The 18,581-nt window shown below is 43.7% G+C and overlaps 1 protein-coding gene across 1 annotated transcript; it reads left to right on the forward strand.

The window, feature by feature from the left end:
- Positions 1-2,000: 2,000 nt before the first annotated feature.
- Umps (uridine monophosphate synthetase) lies at positions 2,001-14,679 on the forward strand. Its single transcript, XM_028752230.1, has 6 exons — positions 2,001-2,184; positions 5,440-5,593; positions 7,502-8,173; positions 9,392-9,567; positions 10,711-10,825; positions 12,761-14,679. Exons 1-6 carry the CDS (start codon positions 2,029-2,031, stop codon positions 12,931-12,933), a joined length of 1,446 nt encoding a protein of 481 aa, XP_028608063.1. The 5' UTR covers positions 2,001-2,028; the 3' UTR covers positions 12,934-14,679.
- Positions 14,680-18,581: the final 3,902 nt, after the last annotated feature.

Raw genomic sequence — 18,581 nt, forward strand, 5'->3', positions numbered from 1 at the left:
TAAAATCACTCCACAGTATTGGTAAATAGCTCTATATTTTCAAGGTGCAGAAGACTTCCACAGCCTTAATTATTTCAGTGTCTTGCTGGTCTGCCTTAAGTGTATCTTCTGGGGTTTTTGGGTTTTGGTTGTCTTATTATTTTAACTTTCCCTGCAATTGTTCATTTTGTATGCACATGATGTTGTTTTGTAAAGGTAGCTTGTAAATATTTTATTTGTAAGTCCAACAGTCTGACTCACTCATGTGTAATGTTGTAAAGTGCCGACCTGCTGTCTTGTTATTATTATTGCAGTAAACATTATAAGTTGTGGATGAAACTTCAAAATGTATATTTCACATGTTATGCATTCCTATAAATATAATATACTGAAGATACTATTTTAGTCGCATCCCCCCTTTAAAATGTTATAACATGTCTGTGTGTGTGTGTGTGTGTGTGTGTGTGTGTAGGTCTGAGAACAGCCTGCAGAAGCTGGTTCTCTCCTTCTACCATATAGGTCCAGTAGACTGAATGCAGGTCGCCAGGCTTGATGGCAAAGTCTTTTCACCCACTGAGCCACCACTTACTGGCAGTTGTCTTTTTTTCTAACTAAAACTTCTGCTCTTTCTCCCTCCGCCCCTGGGGGAATTGTTGTCCTCCCTTTCCCCCAAATATCTGAAAGCCTGGCAAGCTTAAAAAAAAAAAAATCACATCAGTGGACCAGCAAAATGGAGCATGGGATAACAGCGCTTGTTACCAAGTCTGAGGATTTGAGTGTGACCCACAGACCTGCATAGTGAATGGAGAGCATCAACTGCCAGGGATCTCACAAGTTTATGCACACAGGCTGGTAGGAGGCTTCTGTCAGTGTCTGCAGGTGACACACAGGTGGGAATGGGGCTGGTCTATAGTATCTAGTCAATGAACAGCACACCGAGATGACAGTGGTTCTGATTTGTCGATAAGAACAAGAGTATTTTAACATTTGAATTCTATTTAATCAAGGCTTTACTGAAGTTACTGGTAATGAGAAACAACTATCAAGACAATAAGTTTTACTGGGCATGGTGGGGAATACTTTTAATTCAAGCACTCAGGAGGCAGAGGCAGATGGATCTCTGTGAGTTCGAGGGCAGTCTGGGCCTTCACTATATAGTGAAGTCTAGGTCATGCAGGGCTACACAGGGAAACCCTGTTTCAAACACAAAACAAACACAGGAATATATGGGGTTTTCTACACTGGGGGTTTAACACAATCTCTTTAGAGAAAACAAAGAGTATAAAATTAAATCTCACAGTCTGTTTGATAAGTAGCATTTTTTTTTAAAAAAAAATAGGAAAATACAGTCTTAAGGGATTGTTATTATTATTGTTGCTGTTATTATTGACACAGGCTCACTAGATACCTAGGTCAACCTTGAACTTGGACTCCTCCTGCATCAATTCCTAAGTACCTAGGACTACAGGAGTTCACATAACCAGCTACGAGATTTGTAAATCAAATATGTTTGGGTTTTCAAACTGCCCAACATTATCCTTCCTGATACCTAACTCGTCCCACCCTTCTTCATCCTGTACACTTCAAGTGGTCTAAAGGAAGTAAGCACGTTTCTTTATCAGCCTCTGAGTGCACAATGACCTGCTTTATATTTCTATGTGCAAATTACTGTGAAACTCTCCCACGCCAACTGCTGTGAAGTTAATACAAGAAGGTAGTCACAGGTTCTGTCTTGGTGGATTTCTATTTTATGGAAAGAAACCCTGAGAGAGTACGGAGTGGCTGTTAACAGTGACTGTATCAGATAAAGAAGCGCTAAGCTATAATCAAAACAAAACCAAAATTAACGGAGCCTATTGACTCCTTCGCAGAAATCAGGCTTCAATCTTATTTACAAGTTTTAAAACCTAACTCTCCAACCAGGAAACAGCTAGCACACACAAAGAAGCCCGCGGCCCAGGCCGGAAAGGATGGCGGAAGAGGCGGGGCTTCTGATGACGTCACGGGCTCCAAGCCCCTCGGCTTCCAGAGCTAACTGAGCGCGCGAGAATGGAGGTCTCCCGCCCAGCCCTGGGCCCCTTGGTCACCGAGCTGTATGACGTACAGGCTTTCAAGTTCGGGAGCTTTGTACTGAAAAGCGGGCTCTCCTCCCCAGTCTATATCGACCTGCGGGGCATCGTGTCACGCCCGCGTCTTCTCAGTCAGGTACCAGCCCGGAGGGACGGGATGGCTTCGGGTGGCGGGAAAGGAGAGCAGGAGATGGCGGGGGTGGCCGGAATTGGGGCCGAGGGAGAGCCACAGACCAGGCAGGCAAGCCCACCCTATTGCTGGTCTGGAGAGTGTGGAGCAGCTTGGAGAGCGGGAGGCTTCGGGTTCTTTGGTACCTTGTTTCTTGTCCGATCGGTATAGACACGTGCTTTGCAAGAGTCAGGATATCTTGTTGGGCTCTGACCAGCGGAGAAGTCCTTGAATGAGTTCTGCGTACTTAACTCTCAGAAAGTGACAATTAGGGAGGAAAAGGCGGGAGGGCGGAGAAATTAGTAGCTGGTCAGAGGACTCAACTTAATAGTACATGGCCAATAGCAAGAAATTAAAGCCATATGGCGAATACCAGAAAGGCAGCTTTTTTTGGTTGGTAAAGGTATACCTAGAGATGTCTTTTCTTTCTTTTTTTTTTTTTTTTTTTTGTTTGTTTGTTTTTTCGAGACAGGGTTTCTCTGTGTAGCCCTGGCTGTCCTGGAACTCACTCTGTAGACCAGGCTAGCCTCGAACTCTCGAACTCAGAAATCCGTCTGCCTCTGCCTCTGCCTCTGCCTCCCAAGTGCTGGGATTAAAGGCGTGCGCCACCACCGCCCGGCTTACCTAGAGGTTTCTAACCCGGTGCTTCTCAAACCTCGAGTCGGTTGTATTTGAGTCCCTGGAAGTCGGCCATGAGATACTGCTTTCTCGCATAAGAAGCTGCCAGCCAAACTGCATGCAGATGGCATTTAGAATAAAAGGTTGGAACTGACTGGAAGTGTTGCTAGCAACTCCGTGTGAATATTGAGCATTGTGAAGTTTTTATTCCGTTTATCTTGGGGGTGTGTGTGGGCGTGCGCGCTGGTGTGAGTGCGCCTTGGTACACTTTCGTAGGTCAAAGACAACTTGCAGGAGTGTGTTCTCTCACTCTATCTTGAGGGTTGAAGGGATAGAACTCAGGTGGTCAGGCTAGGCAGAAAACACCTTTACCAGATGAGCCAGTGTGCCTGCCAGGATTCTTAATAAAGCACTGGGGCTGGAGGCAGGAGTTAAAGGTCATCACAGTCCCGAGGCATAGTCGGCTCTAGGCCAGCCTGGGCTACACGAGAATTTGTCTCAAGAGCAAACAAACTAATGGAATAGTTAAAAGTTACTAGTGGCCACTTTGTTGGTTAGTGTAACTGTAGAATATCAAGACATACGTAGCCAGGTATGGTGGTGCACAGCTATAATTCCTACATTCAGGAAACTGAAGCAGGAGAATTGTGTTTGAGGTCAGCCTGGCTTACAGAGGGAGACCTTGTTTCCAAAATCCAGCCCCTCTCCCCCCAACAATGTACAGTTCCTGTCACATACTTCAGGTTTGTTTCTTGGGTACCAGTTATGCCTAATTGTAAGGAGACTGAAACCCTAGTTGATTTGTCTTGAACTGTTAGCTTTCCACCACCCGGAATCTTACTGTGATTAGGAACTGTATTACCAAGAACTGTCTAATTAAAATTTTAAAGAGGTTTATGTAAATAGGTGTTCTCAATACCGAACATGTACCCCAAAAGCAATAGATTATATGTTCCTAACTTCCTAGAAATAAGTAGTAATCGACTGGTTGTATATACACATAAACTATTGGAGGAAACTATAGTATTTATCTCACTAAAATAGAAATTCCCAAATCTCCTCTTATACTTGTATGATTTATAGGTTTATGTTTTAGGTATGTGCTCATGTCAGTGAGAATCCAGAAGAGTGTCTAGCCAATGTAAGATCATGAAATTTATTTAACTTGGTAATCTTAAATTTCAGTTACTATACATCTTGGCTTAGGTGCATGTAAAGAAGCATGACGGATCAGTAAAAGCCTGCAGGAAGAAATGTGTGTGTGTGTGTGTGTGTGTGTGTGTGTGTGTGTGTGTGTGCGCGCGCACCTGTCTGTCTGTCAGTGACTGTATGTTACTGGGGATTGGGTCCCGGGCTGTAAGTACACCAGGCAAAGCTCTCTATCACTGAACTGATATCTCTATCTCTATCCTAGTATCTGCCTTCTCTCCACATTCCTTACAGATAATGTTATAACAGTTCTGGGGATGTTTATGATTTTAGTATTAGAAATTACACACTCTGCAGCTTAAAAATAGTCACAAGCTTTTCAAAGTACAGAAGACGCTAGAGTAGAGCATGCCCATAATCCCAGCACCTGGGAGGCTGATGAGGCAGGAACATCAGCACGAGTTTGAGGCCAGTTTTGACACTTCAAAACCTCAAAAATAGATGGCTGAAGGGATGTCTCAGTGGTTAAGAGCACTGACTGCTCTTCCAGAGGACCTGAGTTCAATTCTAAGCAACCACACAGTGGCTCACAACTATCTATGATGAAATCCGATGCCCTCTTCAGGTGTGTTGGAAGACAGCTACAGTCTGAAGATGAGCTACAGTTTACTCATATACATAAAATAAATCTAAAAAAAAGTTCTTATTCCTACCCATCCCAAGAGTAAGTGATAGCTGTACAAGACATAAGTATTTTAAAGAGCTAACCTGGCTTACAAAGCAACTGTGAGCCTTTAAATTTGTATTTTAAAGTGAGGTAGCGTTGGATGTGAGTATGCATTCTAACATTAAAATATGATTGATTTGGTGGAAGTGGTATATGCCTTCAGTCGCGGTGCTTAGGAGGCAGAGGCAGGTGGAACTCTAAGTTTGAGGCCAGCCTGGTCTGCAGAGCAAGTACTAGGACAGCCAGAGCTATACAGAGAAACCGTCTTGGACATCATTCCCCACCCTTGAAAAAAATGATTTCTGTGGAAAAGATAAAATATATTTTACACAATAGGCTCTAGACTTAGGAGAGCCTTCATTGAACCAGCTGTGATCCTGGAGGTTCAGGCATAATGGAATTCTGGGAAGCATCTGTGGTCTTCAGTGTGCAGCATCAGTGTGGGTCCTCAGTGTAGGTCCTGACTGGCGGAGCAGGCTCATGGTGTTTATGTTTGCATACCAGGGTTTAAGATTGTTGTGATGGGTCTAAATCAGTTGCTTGATATTTTCTCTCCTGAGTTTAGATACTCAAATAGTAAATTGTTATGAATAATCCATTTATATCTTAGGATTTAATTTTAAAAATCTCCTGGGGGCATGTATTTCCATTTCTGTTAGGTTGTTGCATGATTTGTATATCATTTGAAGTAGTAATAATGGAAAGTATGTGTGTTCCTTTTCTTACAGGTCGCAGACATTTTATTCCAAACTGCCAAAAATGTCGGGATCAGTTTTGACAGTGTGTGTGGAGTTCCTTATACAGCGTTACCACTAGCGACAGTTATCTGCTCAGCCAACCACATTCCCATGCTCATTAGGAGGAAGGAAACAAAAGATTATGGTAAAATAAAAATAGCATAAGCCTCAAGTTAATATGTAACCTGTTAGGAGTTTGTTCTCTTTTGGGCCCTGGTGTTTACTAGAACTATTGAATGCGTTTCAGAGGCCTGGTCAGATGTTGAGTTGCTGACTCTTTCTTGCTACAGAAGACCTTCCCATATAGTCTGGGTCTGAAATGTTCTTTCTGTTGACTGGGCAGTAGAAACAAAGTGCTTGGTGAACCCCAACCTTTGTATTGGCCCTTCCTTCATCAGCAGAATGTTCTAGGGACATATACTTCTAGGTATACTTACATTCAAATGCATGCAGTCATGAAGAGTAAGAGCCCTCTTAGGAAACCTACATAGACACCTTGGGAGCACTTTTTTTGTTGGGGGGTCTGTGTCAGGTGTGTTTGCTTTAAAACTTGAAAATCAATCTAAAAATATAAGGGCTGAGTTGTTACTTAATGATATTAGAGAATTAACAGGATTTTTGTTTATACTGGCATGGTGGTGCTTTGTTTTTTAAAAGAGATCTTTTAAGATAAACTATGTAGTGTCTTGGGTTTGCGTCTGAGACTTGAGAGAGGACAGTGAGATAACTCAGTGGGTAGAGGAGCCTGTGCTAACTCTCACCCGAGTTTGGGCGCTGCATCCCATGTGGTGGAAGGAGAGACCCCACTGCTGCAGGCCACCCTTTGACCTCTCCACAGCCATAGCATGGTGGGGGAGGAATAAGATATAAATACTGGCCAAGCGTCACTGAGTGGTGAGTTTATTATGATAGTTTGAAGCTAAAAATAATCTGCCCATAGGAATGTAGTTCTGTTTCCTTGTGTGTTCACAAATGTTCACGAAACTCATTATCAGCGTGCCTGTGAGTGCTCTGTCTTATTTCAGTCTAAGCAGATTTAGTTAAGCTATGCGATTCCTCCAGTAAGCCCCCCACAAACCTAAACTGTCTACCAAAATCATTAATACAGTAGAAAATACAAAATTGAGTCTCAAAAAATGAATATGAAGTCTAGAGCCTGAGTTACTCATATTTTGTAGATTATAGTGGGTCTTAAGGCTGGAGAAGTCACATTGGATAATTCAGTGTGGTTATGGTGTGCAGGAAGTTGTGAAATGTTTCCCATCTGAATTTAGTTTGAGTATGAGTGTTTTACCTGCATGTATGTATGTGTGCCACATGCATGCAGTGCCAGCAGAGGCTATTAGAGGGCATTAGAGTCCCTGGAACTGTAGTTAGAGTTGTGAGCTGCCCTCTGGGTACTGGGAACTGAACTTGGTTCTCTGCAAGAGCAGCAGTGATCTTAATCCACTGGGCCTTTTCCCTAACCCCTGTTTGTTTGTTTGTTTGTTTGTTTGTTTGTTTGAGGCAGGGTCTTGCTGTAGCTCTCTGACTAGCCTGCATGGCCTGGGCTGATAGGAGGGCCGCCAGAGCCTCACAGTTTCCACCTCCTAAGTACAAAGATAACAGGTGTGTGCCACCTGGCTTTAAATTGCTTTTTTTTAAAAAGCAAATTGTTCAGTTGGTCGTGAGTAGTAAATTTATAATCAGTATAGATGGGAAGGGAATGATTTTATTGATGATACTGGAGTATTCTGTCTTTTATTACTGTATAAGTGATTTTGCTTTAAGAAACTCCAAATTGTTCAGGGAAAACAATGAGTTTTACTTACACAGTGAAATAATTTGTCTTACTATAACTATTCTGCATTTAATATTTTGGAGATACAGGGGAGAGTGAACAAAACAGTTGCGGCGCATTGATTAACAGAAAGTAGCTTCAAGTAAATGATCACAAAAAAGCTTTAAATAGTCTTAACTCTTTATACATTCATAGCAAGGGTAGACTCTGGATACATCTTGTGCTAGTTGAACTATCTTACATATTTTTTCAACAGAAGCTTTTCTTTTCTAGGTACCAAGCGCCTTGTAGAAGGAGAGATTAATCCTGGGCAGACCTGTCTGGTCATTGAGGATGTCGTCACCAGTGGGGCCAGTGTTTTGGAGACTGTTGAAGTTCTTCAGAAGGAGGGTCTAAAGGTGACTGATGCCATAGTGCTGCTGGACAGAGAGCAGGGAGGCAAGGACAAGCTGCAGGCCCAGGGGATCCGTCTCCACTCAGTGTGCACGTTGTCCCAAATGCTGGAGATTCTCGAGCAGCAGAAAAAAATTGACGCTGAGATGGTAGGGAAAGTGAAGAGGTTCATTCAGGAGAATGTTTTTTCATCAGCTAATCATAATGGTTTTCCACCTCCTGAGAAGAAAGCATGCAAAGAGCTCAGCTTTGGTGCTCGAGCAGAGCTGCCTGGAATCCACCCACTTGCCTCAAAACTTCTCAGGCTTATGCAGAAGAAGGAGACCAATCTGTGTCTGTCTGCTGATGTGTCAGAGGCCAGAGAGCTGCTGCAGCTAGCAGATGCGTTGGGACCCAGCATCTGCATGCTCAAAACTCATGTCGATATTCTGAATGATTTTACTCTGGATGTGATGGAAGAGTTGACAGCTCTGGCAAAACGCCATGAGTTCTTAATATTTGAAGACAGGAAATTTGCTGATATAGGAAACACAGTTAAAAAGCAGTATGAAAGTAAGTGCAGTCAGAGATAGACTGGCTGAAGGGAAGGTGTACTGGCTCATGTAAGAGTCAGCAGTAGAAAGAGCTGTTGGGCACTGAGCTGCCTGCCGTCTCTCCATGTCTCAGCTGTATTCTCCATTCTGTTTTCTTTGTTGACTTGTTTCTCGGGTAGGGAATTCCACGCCTCACTCTAACCTCTGTGTAAACTCCCTTTATTAGCTGGCCTGGGGAATACAACTACTCTTACCACTACAAGGTCAAACTCTAACCATCATGGACTGAGAATTCTGTTAACTCCCATAAAGAAAATGGGCGAGCTGCTATCAGAAGGTGTCTGGGTTCTGGGCCGGCAAAACAAAATGTATCGGCGCTGGCTGAAAATTGCCAATATAGCAAAGAATAGAAAAGAAGTATAAAGTACTGCTTAGCAGAATGTGTTGATACACTTTTTCCCATTTAAGTTTTAATGTCAGACAGGCAGAGGAGCCTATAGGTGGCCTGGGAACTGCTTAGTCTTGTACCTGCTTTCTCATGCAGATTTCTGCCCTTAGAAACAAGTAATCATAGTTTGTACTGTGTAGTCTGATGCTGTTTCACTACTCCGTAGAACAGATAAGTAGCCACATGATTTCTTTTTTAGTGCATACCTGCACCTAATTTTTTCTTTCAAGTAGAATTATCTGTTACCTCATGTACTAATAATCATGGCCTACCAGGGCTACATTGCTTAGCTTACTGGCTGAAGTATAACCTCTCTTTATGCTTGTGTGTTCATTTTTCAATAGTCTGCATTTTTACTGTCTGTTAAAAATGTATATAGTTGCCTGTAAGAATGGGATAGCCAAGAAAACCTGTAGGGGTAAAGTTGCTGAGAGATCTCTAGGGTGGAACATCTCGTCTTCAGGAGAATTTCAGGATGTCGTGCCGCCTGAGTTCTGTGAATGTCCATCTTCAGAGCAGTTCCTGTGTAATGGCATAGGCGATCAGTGGTCTAAATCTGCAAGAAAAGTAACAGCTCGTCCGTGTTCCTGATAAACCAAGTGCAGCACTCTTTGCAAGGGGAGTTTCCCTCACTGTGCTCTCTCAGCTACAAGAGGGACCCACAGGTCTACTGATAAAGTGCTGATTCTAAGTTGTTAGTAGAAGATCATTTCATACCGCAGTTGGTTGGGAAAAAGATTATTGTTTTATCTCTGAAAACTAGCAAACATCTTTTTTATTTCTTTTCAGGTGGCATCTTTAAAATAGCTTCCTGGGCAGATGTAGTAAATGCCCACGTGGTGCCAGGCTCAGGAGTTGTGAAAGGCCTACAGGAAGTGGGCCTGCCTTTACATCGAGCGTGCCTGCTCATTGCAGAAATGAGCTCTGCTGGCTCCTTGGCCACGGGAAACTACACCAAGGCAGCAGTAAGTGCTGGGGCTGGGGGAGAGGAGACAGGTCTGTGTGTGCGGATGTTCTAGGGCAAGAAAGTACCTTCATCTCAGGCCCAAGGCAGCCATGGCCTCACCCCACAGCCTCCTCAGTCCAGCTCTTCTGACAGTTTATTAGCACCAGTTGAACATTTTGATCTTGTAGCAGGTAAAGGGTTTGAATTGTACTCCAGCCCATTTGGACATATTCCTGCATTTGTTTTTTCATCTTGAGGCAAAGCTGAAGATAAAAGTTGAATTTTAAGTTGCTCTTCATGTTTTCCTGTGGTAAATTTTCTAGTTACATAGTCATCTAGAAAGTGAATAGATGATATTTATACTTTAAGGACCATAATAATGTTTTTATACAGTGTTTTGTCTGTGTGTCTATGCACCACATGCATTCCTAGTGCCTACAGAAGCCAGTACAGGGCATTGGAGTCCCTGGAACTGAAGTTACAGATGGTTGTGAGCCACCATGTGGGTGCTTGGAATTGAACTTGGGTCCTAGAAGAGCAAGCAGTACTCTTTTTTTTTTTTTTTTTTTTTGGTTTGGTTTTTCGAGACAGGGTTTCTCTGTGTAGCCCTGGCTGTCCTGGAACTCACTCTGTAGACCAGGCTAGCCTCGAACTCTCAAACTCAGAAATCCTTCTGCCTCTGCCTCCCAAGTGCAAGCAGTACTCTTAACTGCTGAGCCAGCTATCTCTATCTAGCCCTCTATAGTAAAGCCTGAATGGACCATAAATACCAGCGTCCCATGTCAAAAGCAAAGGTCTAGCTCAAGGTCAAGCTGTCCCTTTTGGTGGTAGTAGCTGGTGGCAAGGCTGACGTATGCCCGTGAGGAAGTAGTATGGGAATGAGGCCAGTGAAGAGCAGGTGCCAGAGGGAAAGTGCTGGAAGAGTGTTGCTTAGGTCTTGAAGGTGTGGCCATTTTGTCTATGATGGTACACATCTCAAATCCTTCCAACTAGGTAAGTCATCAGGCATTGTTACAAGGAAGAACTATGCAGCATCTTGTCTGATGCTTGCTCTGTCAGAGTTCTGATCTTTTCAAGCATGGCTCCTTGGACAAAGGGATCATCTCAGGACCTTAGTTATATTACTCTGTTCTTATAATACTGCCCACTGTGTCCCATTTAGGTTGGGATGGCTGAGGAGCACTGTGACTTTGTCATTGGCTTTATTTCTGGCTCTCGAGTAAGCATGAAACCAGAGTTTCTTCACTTGACCCCAGGAGTTCAGTTAGAAACAGGAGGTACGTATGTTCACTAGCTATGGCTCTTCCAAACTCGATTCCTTATCCACGACAGGCAGAATAACACATTGTAAACTGTGGTGGTCTAGATTGTAAACTGTCTTAGTCTAGAACAGCAGTTCTCAACCTGTGGGTCCAACCCCTTTTGCGGGGTCACATGTCAGTTATGGAGTAGCAATGAAATAATTTTATGGCTGGGGGTGGGGTCACTATTTTTAGCATTAGAAAGGTTGAGAACCACTGATCTGAATGAACAATGAGCCTTTTGACCTGGTAATAGTGTGTACTATGTAAGACAGTTTAATTTTAGGATAGAAGGCTACTTTTGAGATGGAACATGGAGATATCTGCTTAATTTAACTCTGCCTCCCAAATGTTGGGGCTAAAGGCATGTGCCATCATTCTGGCTAGAAACCTGATATTTTGGGTTAGCATTTCCTATTTGGTGCTCTGAGTATACCACCCAAAGGAAGCATTGTGTGTTCCAGCAGGTCTGGAAAACCCTTAGCTAAACAGTTAGATGATTATCAGACATTTTGATGTGCCAGTGCCTGGCTGGGGTTCTTAAACTTGCAACCACCTCAAATGCAGTTGTAAAGGAGCAAGGCAGGATGTAAAACAGGCACGGGTAAGGGCTGGGTGTGGTTCTAAATAGTGTGTGCTTAGCTGACACGAGGCTCTAGGTTTAGTTTTCAGTACCTCACCCCTGCCTGCCAACGAAACTGACTGTCCTGGTAACGACCAGTTCCCTAGAGGTGGATTGGTCATTGCTCAGACGTGTAGCTCGGCTGGTAGTATTTTATGTCTGTTGAGTATTTCTAGGAATCTGTTCTAGATCAGAAGGTCTTTCAAGATGAATACTCCTTTTTTGTTTGTTTGTTTGTTACTTTAAACAGTTTCAAATTTTACACATTATAGAGTAGCTAGATCTTCAGAGACTAAGTGGCTTCGGAAGTCAACGACTCTCAGTTACTTTTTAAACTGCAATTGAAAAGATTTGAGTTCTTTGCCTTTCCATTCTGTGTATCCTGGTTTTGTTTTAGACAAGATCTCTATTTTGTCCTGGAAGTCTTTAAGTAGACCAGACTGGCTTGAACTCAAGAGATCCTCCTGTATCCCTATTGCTGGGATGAAAGGTGTGCACAACCACACCTGGCCTTTTTTCTTGTGTAGTTTAGGCTGGCCTCAAAGACCTGAGTGCATATGCCACCAATCTCAGCTGACTAAAGTGAAGCCTTGCACATAGTAGGCAAGTTCTCTTAACACTGAGCTCCAGACCCAACATTAAACAACTTTTTTTGAGATAGGATTTCTCTGTTTTAGCTCTGGCTGGCCTAGAACTTATTGTGTAGACCAGGCTGGCCTCAAACTTAGAGATCCGCCTGCATCGGCCTCCCAAGTGCTGCAATTAAAGGTGTGCATTACCCAACCCATACCCAGCCTCAGAGTAAACTACTTTTAGTCTTGTCTTCTTCATCTGTAAAGTGTAGGGATATACAGTGTCAAACTAGTGGGAAGGCATGGAGAGGCTGTGAATATTATATCTATATAGCATAGTACCTCAGCACAAAACAAGCTGCATTTAATTCTTTCACTGGATAGAACATTAGGACCTAGGCTTTTGAGAATTAAAAGCATCAAAATCCATTTAACATGTTTCTAGAACAACAGATATTGTTAATAAAATCTCATTTTCCAGGTGCCTTTAATTTTCCAGGTGCCTTTAATACTGGAATTGGGGGGACAGACAGATTTCTGAGTTCAAAGCCAGCTTAGTTTACATTGTTTCCAAAAACAAAGGATTAGGGACTGAGAACTCAATGGGATTGTTGTAGAAACAGTTATGAATAACAAGGTGCATTATATAGTAAATGCTCTCTGGACTACTCCTGTGTTGCCCACAGGCTTCCTGAGTTTGCTTTTGTTTCTCCACAGGAGATCATCTTGGCCAGCAGTACAATAGTCCACAAGAAGTGATTGGTAAACGCGGTTCTGATGTCATCATTGTAGGCCGGGGAATACTTGCAGCAGTTAACCGCCTGGAAGCAGCTGAAATGTACAGAAAAGCTGCCTGGGAAGCTTATTTGAATAGGCTTCCTGTTGAGTGAGAAGACATTGAAAATGGGAGGTATCCCAAAAGTGGCTGGCTTCAAACACCGGCTCTCAGGGCCCTGCATCGGGTCAGTGAGAGGCAGACTCTGGAGCATCATATCATGGTCTCTGACTTGTAGTCACTGCATCGGTGCTGTAATGAGCTCTTTTTAAAGCTTTCCTTGAGAATGGTATTCGTTTGGCAGCCACCACCTTTGAGATTCCTCGGTCTAGACTGCTTAATTCTTTTAATTCAGTGAGATCAGTCATATACATCTACTGTTAGCTGCTTACCTCCTCCAGTGCCATGAAACTGGATCTTTCAATGGAGCAGGAGTTCTAGTTCATTCCACTCAGCAGTCAGTGTAGAAAGTCCACTGCAGCTTCCTCTTGCCACCTCTGCATGTAAGAGAATGGAAGAACCAGTTCCCCACTGTCATTAATGTCTGTTTGCTAATGGGCTGGGGGTTCGTAATGGATGGCCTGCTGGTTAAGAGCACTGTTTCTCTTACAGAGAGAGGATCAACATTTGGTTCCTAGCACCCACATTGTAGCTCACAACCATCCAGTTCCCGGGGAGCCAATCTCCTCTTCTGGCTTCCAGGGGCTACATGCATGGGATACAATACACTTTTACTTAATAATAATAAAAAAAGTCTTTGCCAGTGCTAAAAGGGAAAATTTTAGTACAGAACTGTTTGCTCACAGACAGAGAAATTGGATGCCTCCAGCAGTGTGATCTGACCCGTGTTTCACACATAGAACTTACCTGTGCCCATTGCAAGTGGAATTCACAGCCTCAGGAAACTTGAACAAGCTCCCCCTTTGGTTCACATGTTTACCAAGCAGAGCACCATCACCCTAGTTTGTGCCCTCCACACATTATTAGCGGTACCTTACATTCTTATTCCAGTCAAAAGGAAAGATCCCTTAGCATTCAGCAGATAGCTGTGTGTAAATAGTCTAGAGGAGATGCCTGGTGAGTACCAGACAGAGGGGTCTGCGATGTAGCCTGCTAACCTCCTTAGCACTCAGTCAGTACGGCACCCAGTCTACACATCGGTAAGATTAGCAAGTGCACACACTCAGCAAGTAACCATGCATCTGTAGTAAAGTGGAATCAAGTAGCCACAGTGCTTGAAGGAGTCTAACTGCAGCATGATCCCATCAAGTGAAAGCATAAGGCATGAGTCTCGGGTGGGTTTGAACTAATATCTGAGAAAAGCTGTCAGGATCTAAGGAAACTTCCCTTCTAGGCCTTAGCTTAGTCTTAGTCTCCAGCAGCTGTGTGATTCCAGGAATCCAAAGGGACCTTTCAGTTGTAAGCTGCAGACCTAAACTGAGGCCCTAATGTTAACTTCATGGGCATGGGCTTTAGAGCAGTCTTTTGGGGACCAAATAAAAAATGCACTAGCACAATGCATTAGGCCCTACACTGTTAATTCAGACCAGCATTTGGGGAAATAGGAAACAAAGTACTGAGCCGGGCAGTGGTGGCACACGCCTTTAATCCCAGCACTTGGGAGGCAGAGGCAGGCGGATTTCTGAGTTCGAGGCCAGCCTGGTCTATAGAGTGAGTTCCAGGACAACCAGGGCTACAAAGAGAAACCCTGTCTTGAAAAACAAAACAGAAAAAAAGAAAGAAGAAACAAAGTCCTCTTGAGGACAGACTTACCGTATCTGTTCCACCCATTCAAACTAACTACAGTACGTTTGACCAAGTCAGTTCATCTTAAAATAATATTAAATGCTGCTTTTCCAGATGGCTGGGCATGACAGTTTCATAATTAACAGTTACCTAATTTACCCAAGAAAATGGTTTTGTCATCAGAAATGTCTCCAATGTTTACTCCATAAATAAGATGTTCCCCAGTGCCATCTTAACTACTCCTGTCACAGTAGCCTTCCTGCTTGTCTGTAAGCAAAAGACAGACTACCATCAGAACATATTTCTGTCCCACTGAAGGTGGCAGTTCCCTGAGTTCCTCTTGTAAGTTCCTCTTGGGCTGTCCATCAGTGTGCCAGATGTTTTTTGTCAGTGTGACACAGATGCATCTGGGAAAAGAGACTGTTAAGAGAAAATGTCTCTATGAGATTTCGCTGGGGACACACCTCTTATGGCATTTCTTCTTTAATAGATTTGGGCTGGAGAGTTGGCTCAGTGGTTAAGAGCACTGGCTGCTCTTCCAGAGGTCCTGAGTTCAATTCCCAGCAACCACATGGTGGCTCACAACCATCTGCAATGGGATCTGAGTCCCTCTTCTGGTGTGTGTGAAATTAGCAACAATGTACTCAATCAAATAAACAAATACTTTTTAAAAATAGTAATTGATGTGAGATGAGGGGCCCAGTCCACAGTGGGCAGTGACACCCTTATTCAGGTCGTCTTGAATTATATAAAGAAGGCTAAACAAGTCAGAGCATCCTCCACAGTCTCGCCTCTGCTTCAGCTCTTGCCTTTGGGTTTCTTGTCCCTCAGTGATAATGTGGCCTGAGCATTGCAAGCTGAAGTGAACCCCTTCACAAGATGCTTTTGGTCACAATAGAAACCTAAGAATCAGTGTAAGAATAGACTGCTGTAAGTTTTGGTAGTCTCAGGACTGGGGGCTTGATATGATGATACACATTGGCAGTAACTCATTTTGGCAAGTTAATTCTTTTGAGAAATGATCTTGTCATGTTAGCCCAGCCTCACTTTGTTTCACAAGGTGAGGATTACAGTGTACATACCAAACAGCATCATCTCAGCTATTTCAGAGCAGTCGCTATACTGGTGCTTCTAGAATTCATTTCACTTTGCTCCAATGAAAGGTACTGTGGTGCAGAACTTGAAACAATCGGAGCACAAGGAAGGGACAAGTACCTTCAGGGGCTTCATGTTGGTACATAGTTCACACTGAATTACCTGTCGCTGTAGCCCTGACTGGAACTAGCAGGCTTAGAACTCTGAGCCAACTGCCTTCCTTAGCCACTTGAGTCCTGGGATTAAAGGCCTATGCTACCACATTAGGGAGAACTCTTTTCAAATACTGGTGGTGTTTCCCCAATTGAGGCATACAAATATATACGCATTAAAGGGCTACTACATGGACTGGAGAAGTGGCTCAGTGGTAAGAGCACTTGCTGTTCTTCCAGAGATCCCAGGTTCAATTCCTAGCACAGTTTGGCTCTTAACCTGTTTAACTTCAGACCAAGGAGGAGTTGAGGCCCTAGACATGCATAGAGCAAAACACCCATAACACAAAAACTTTAACATGGAAAAAACATTTTAAGGGCTGCTGTGGCCGATTAGATTTGAACTAACCTTAGGGAATTTGTTTAGACATCTCATAAAGCCAGCTACCAAAGCCACACAGCTTGAGGAAAAGAAATCTTAGAGTTGCAGCTGCTAAGTGCTTGTCTGTAAGCTGGGAAGCCTGGGTTCAGATCTCCAGCATCCATGGCAAAGGCAGCAGCCACTGCACACCAATGGACAGTCAGACATGCACAGAAGGAACAGACAGATCCTGGAGGTCAGTAGCCACTCGGTGCAGCCAGATCGGTGAGCTCCAGGTTCTGTGAGAGACCCTGTCTCCAAAATAATATGGTGGAAAGCACCCAAGAGGCAGAAGCAGTTGGAGCTATAAGTTGAAAGCCAACCTACATGATAGACCCTGTCTCAAAAACACCAAAGTGAATGGACAAGCAGGTAATGCCATCCTCTCAATCCTGACAACTGTAGTTTAATTCCTGGAACCCCCATGGTCAAATGAGAACCAATACCTGCGGATGCTCTGACTTTCGTGTGGGAGTCATGGCACCCCACTCCATACACACAAATACAAGATGGAGAAGCCTACACATACTTGTATACACAAACACGGAGTCAGCTTCTCCTATGTCAGAAAAACCAACATGGGTCCTCACTATCCTTACTAGACCAGACCAAGCAGGGCAGGGCTGGGGTGGGGTCTCATGTAGGAGCTAACTTCTGATTTTTCAAGATTGTTTAAAGCCAATAAATCTAGGCAGTAAGTGGTTTGGTTTTCCTCTTTTTTTTTTTAAGACACCATTTTGTAACCTTAAGGAATATGTTTCCTCAGTACAAAACTCTTTGTGTCAAAAATACCCCTGGCTTCCTTGTGCCACATAAAAGCAGTATGCTCCTTCATTAGGTAGGATGGCTGGTTGGTTGGTTGGTTGGTTGGTTGGTTGGCTGACTGGCTGGTTTTGAGGCAGAGTTTCTGTGTGTAGCCCTGGCTGTCCTGGAACTCTGTAGACTAGGCTGGCCCTGAACCAGAGATTCACCTGCCTCTGCCTCCTGAGTGCCAGATCTAAAAGTATATGGCACCACTGCCTGTCTTCAGTAGCAGTTGTACCAAACATGAAACTTAGAAAGCAAATGGTGACACACCGTGAGCATGACCCACCATTATCCACTGCAAATGAAGCACAGTAAGGAGAGTCCTCACATCCTTGGTAGAGCTTTAGCCAGGAGCTAATTCTGCACATTTAATGCTGTGCTGTGATACCACAAGAAGGGTTGGTATCACACCCACCCACCTTGGTTGACAGCCAGTGCATATTGGCCCCAAATCAATGGGAGGCAGCAGACTGGTCAAAAGTCCGCTGAGTGAGTGCATTCCATCATACTGTTCTGACCTGTCAGGGCATTTCAGACATTCTCAGTGAGAGCTGGAAACAGCTGTTTTCTTTTTTCAGAATAATTTTACATACAGCCTTTTCCAATCATCAGAGTTGGGGATCAACCCTAGTCAAAATCACATCTTCTAACTACCTCTACCACAACAAAATCAGGATGATCAAGGAACAAGTTTCTGTATTTTTACCTCAAAATGGTCCATAATTTCTCAAAAGCACCCACCTACTACTCAGGAGTACACCTCAGGAGAGGGGTTCCCCAAACCATGACAAAATCCTTCACAGATTCCTATGCTTTTAGGCTCTATTTATTACCAACAATTTATGCTTAAATTATCTAAGCTTAGTCATTGGGGTTTCAGGAAAGCCACTCCTGTCAGCTGTCGCATAATGAGCTGAAAACACCTGCACAGCAGCAAAATGCAAGGCTGAGTCCCCTTCACTTCCCTGCACTCTTGGAGGGATTTAGCTCTTCCTACAGGACAGATTCCCCATGTCAGGAGAGCCATGTGACAGCCATGTTCTATCCCTCCAAGAGCCCGTTTATTAAGAACCATCCATTCCAAGGGCGATTTCTTCCCAACCATTTGGTTCATTTCAGTCATTTGTCAGAGTCCAGGGCCCCTGGCCCTTTTGAATCTGTATTTGTTGAGTCAGATTTCAGGCAGATTAAGACAGTGTTGTAAGACACAGGACCAAAATGAGGACAAAGCTGATACCAGACTTCTGCCTCTTCACTGTTCAAGTGCCCAAGGGTTCAACTCCCTCTCCAGATCCAGGTGAGAGCTTTCCTCCAGAGAAGGTGAGGTTTTTTCAACCAAGACATGTCTCCAGAACTGAGTAGATAGCTCAGTAGCTCCTTAGGGCCTCAGGGTCCTTAACTACAAGACTGAGGTTCACTAACACCAATAGAACAGACAAGCCTCTTCCATGCTAAACCCAAGATACTTCTCCAGGATGCTAAGACTAACCAAGACTCAAGGACCCGAGTGCTCAATTTTAAAAATCAATTCCTTTAGCAACC

This window comes from Grammomys surdaster, unplaced genomic scaffold, assembly GCF_004785775.1.
Source record: "Grammomys surdaster isolate TR1022 unplaced genomic scaffold, NIH_TR_1.0 125889, whole genome shotgun sequence".
Taxonomy (NCBI): Eukaryota; Metazoa; Chordata; class Mammalia; order Rodentia; family Muridae; genus Grammomys; species Grammomys surdaster.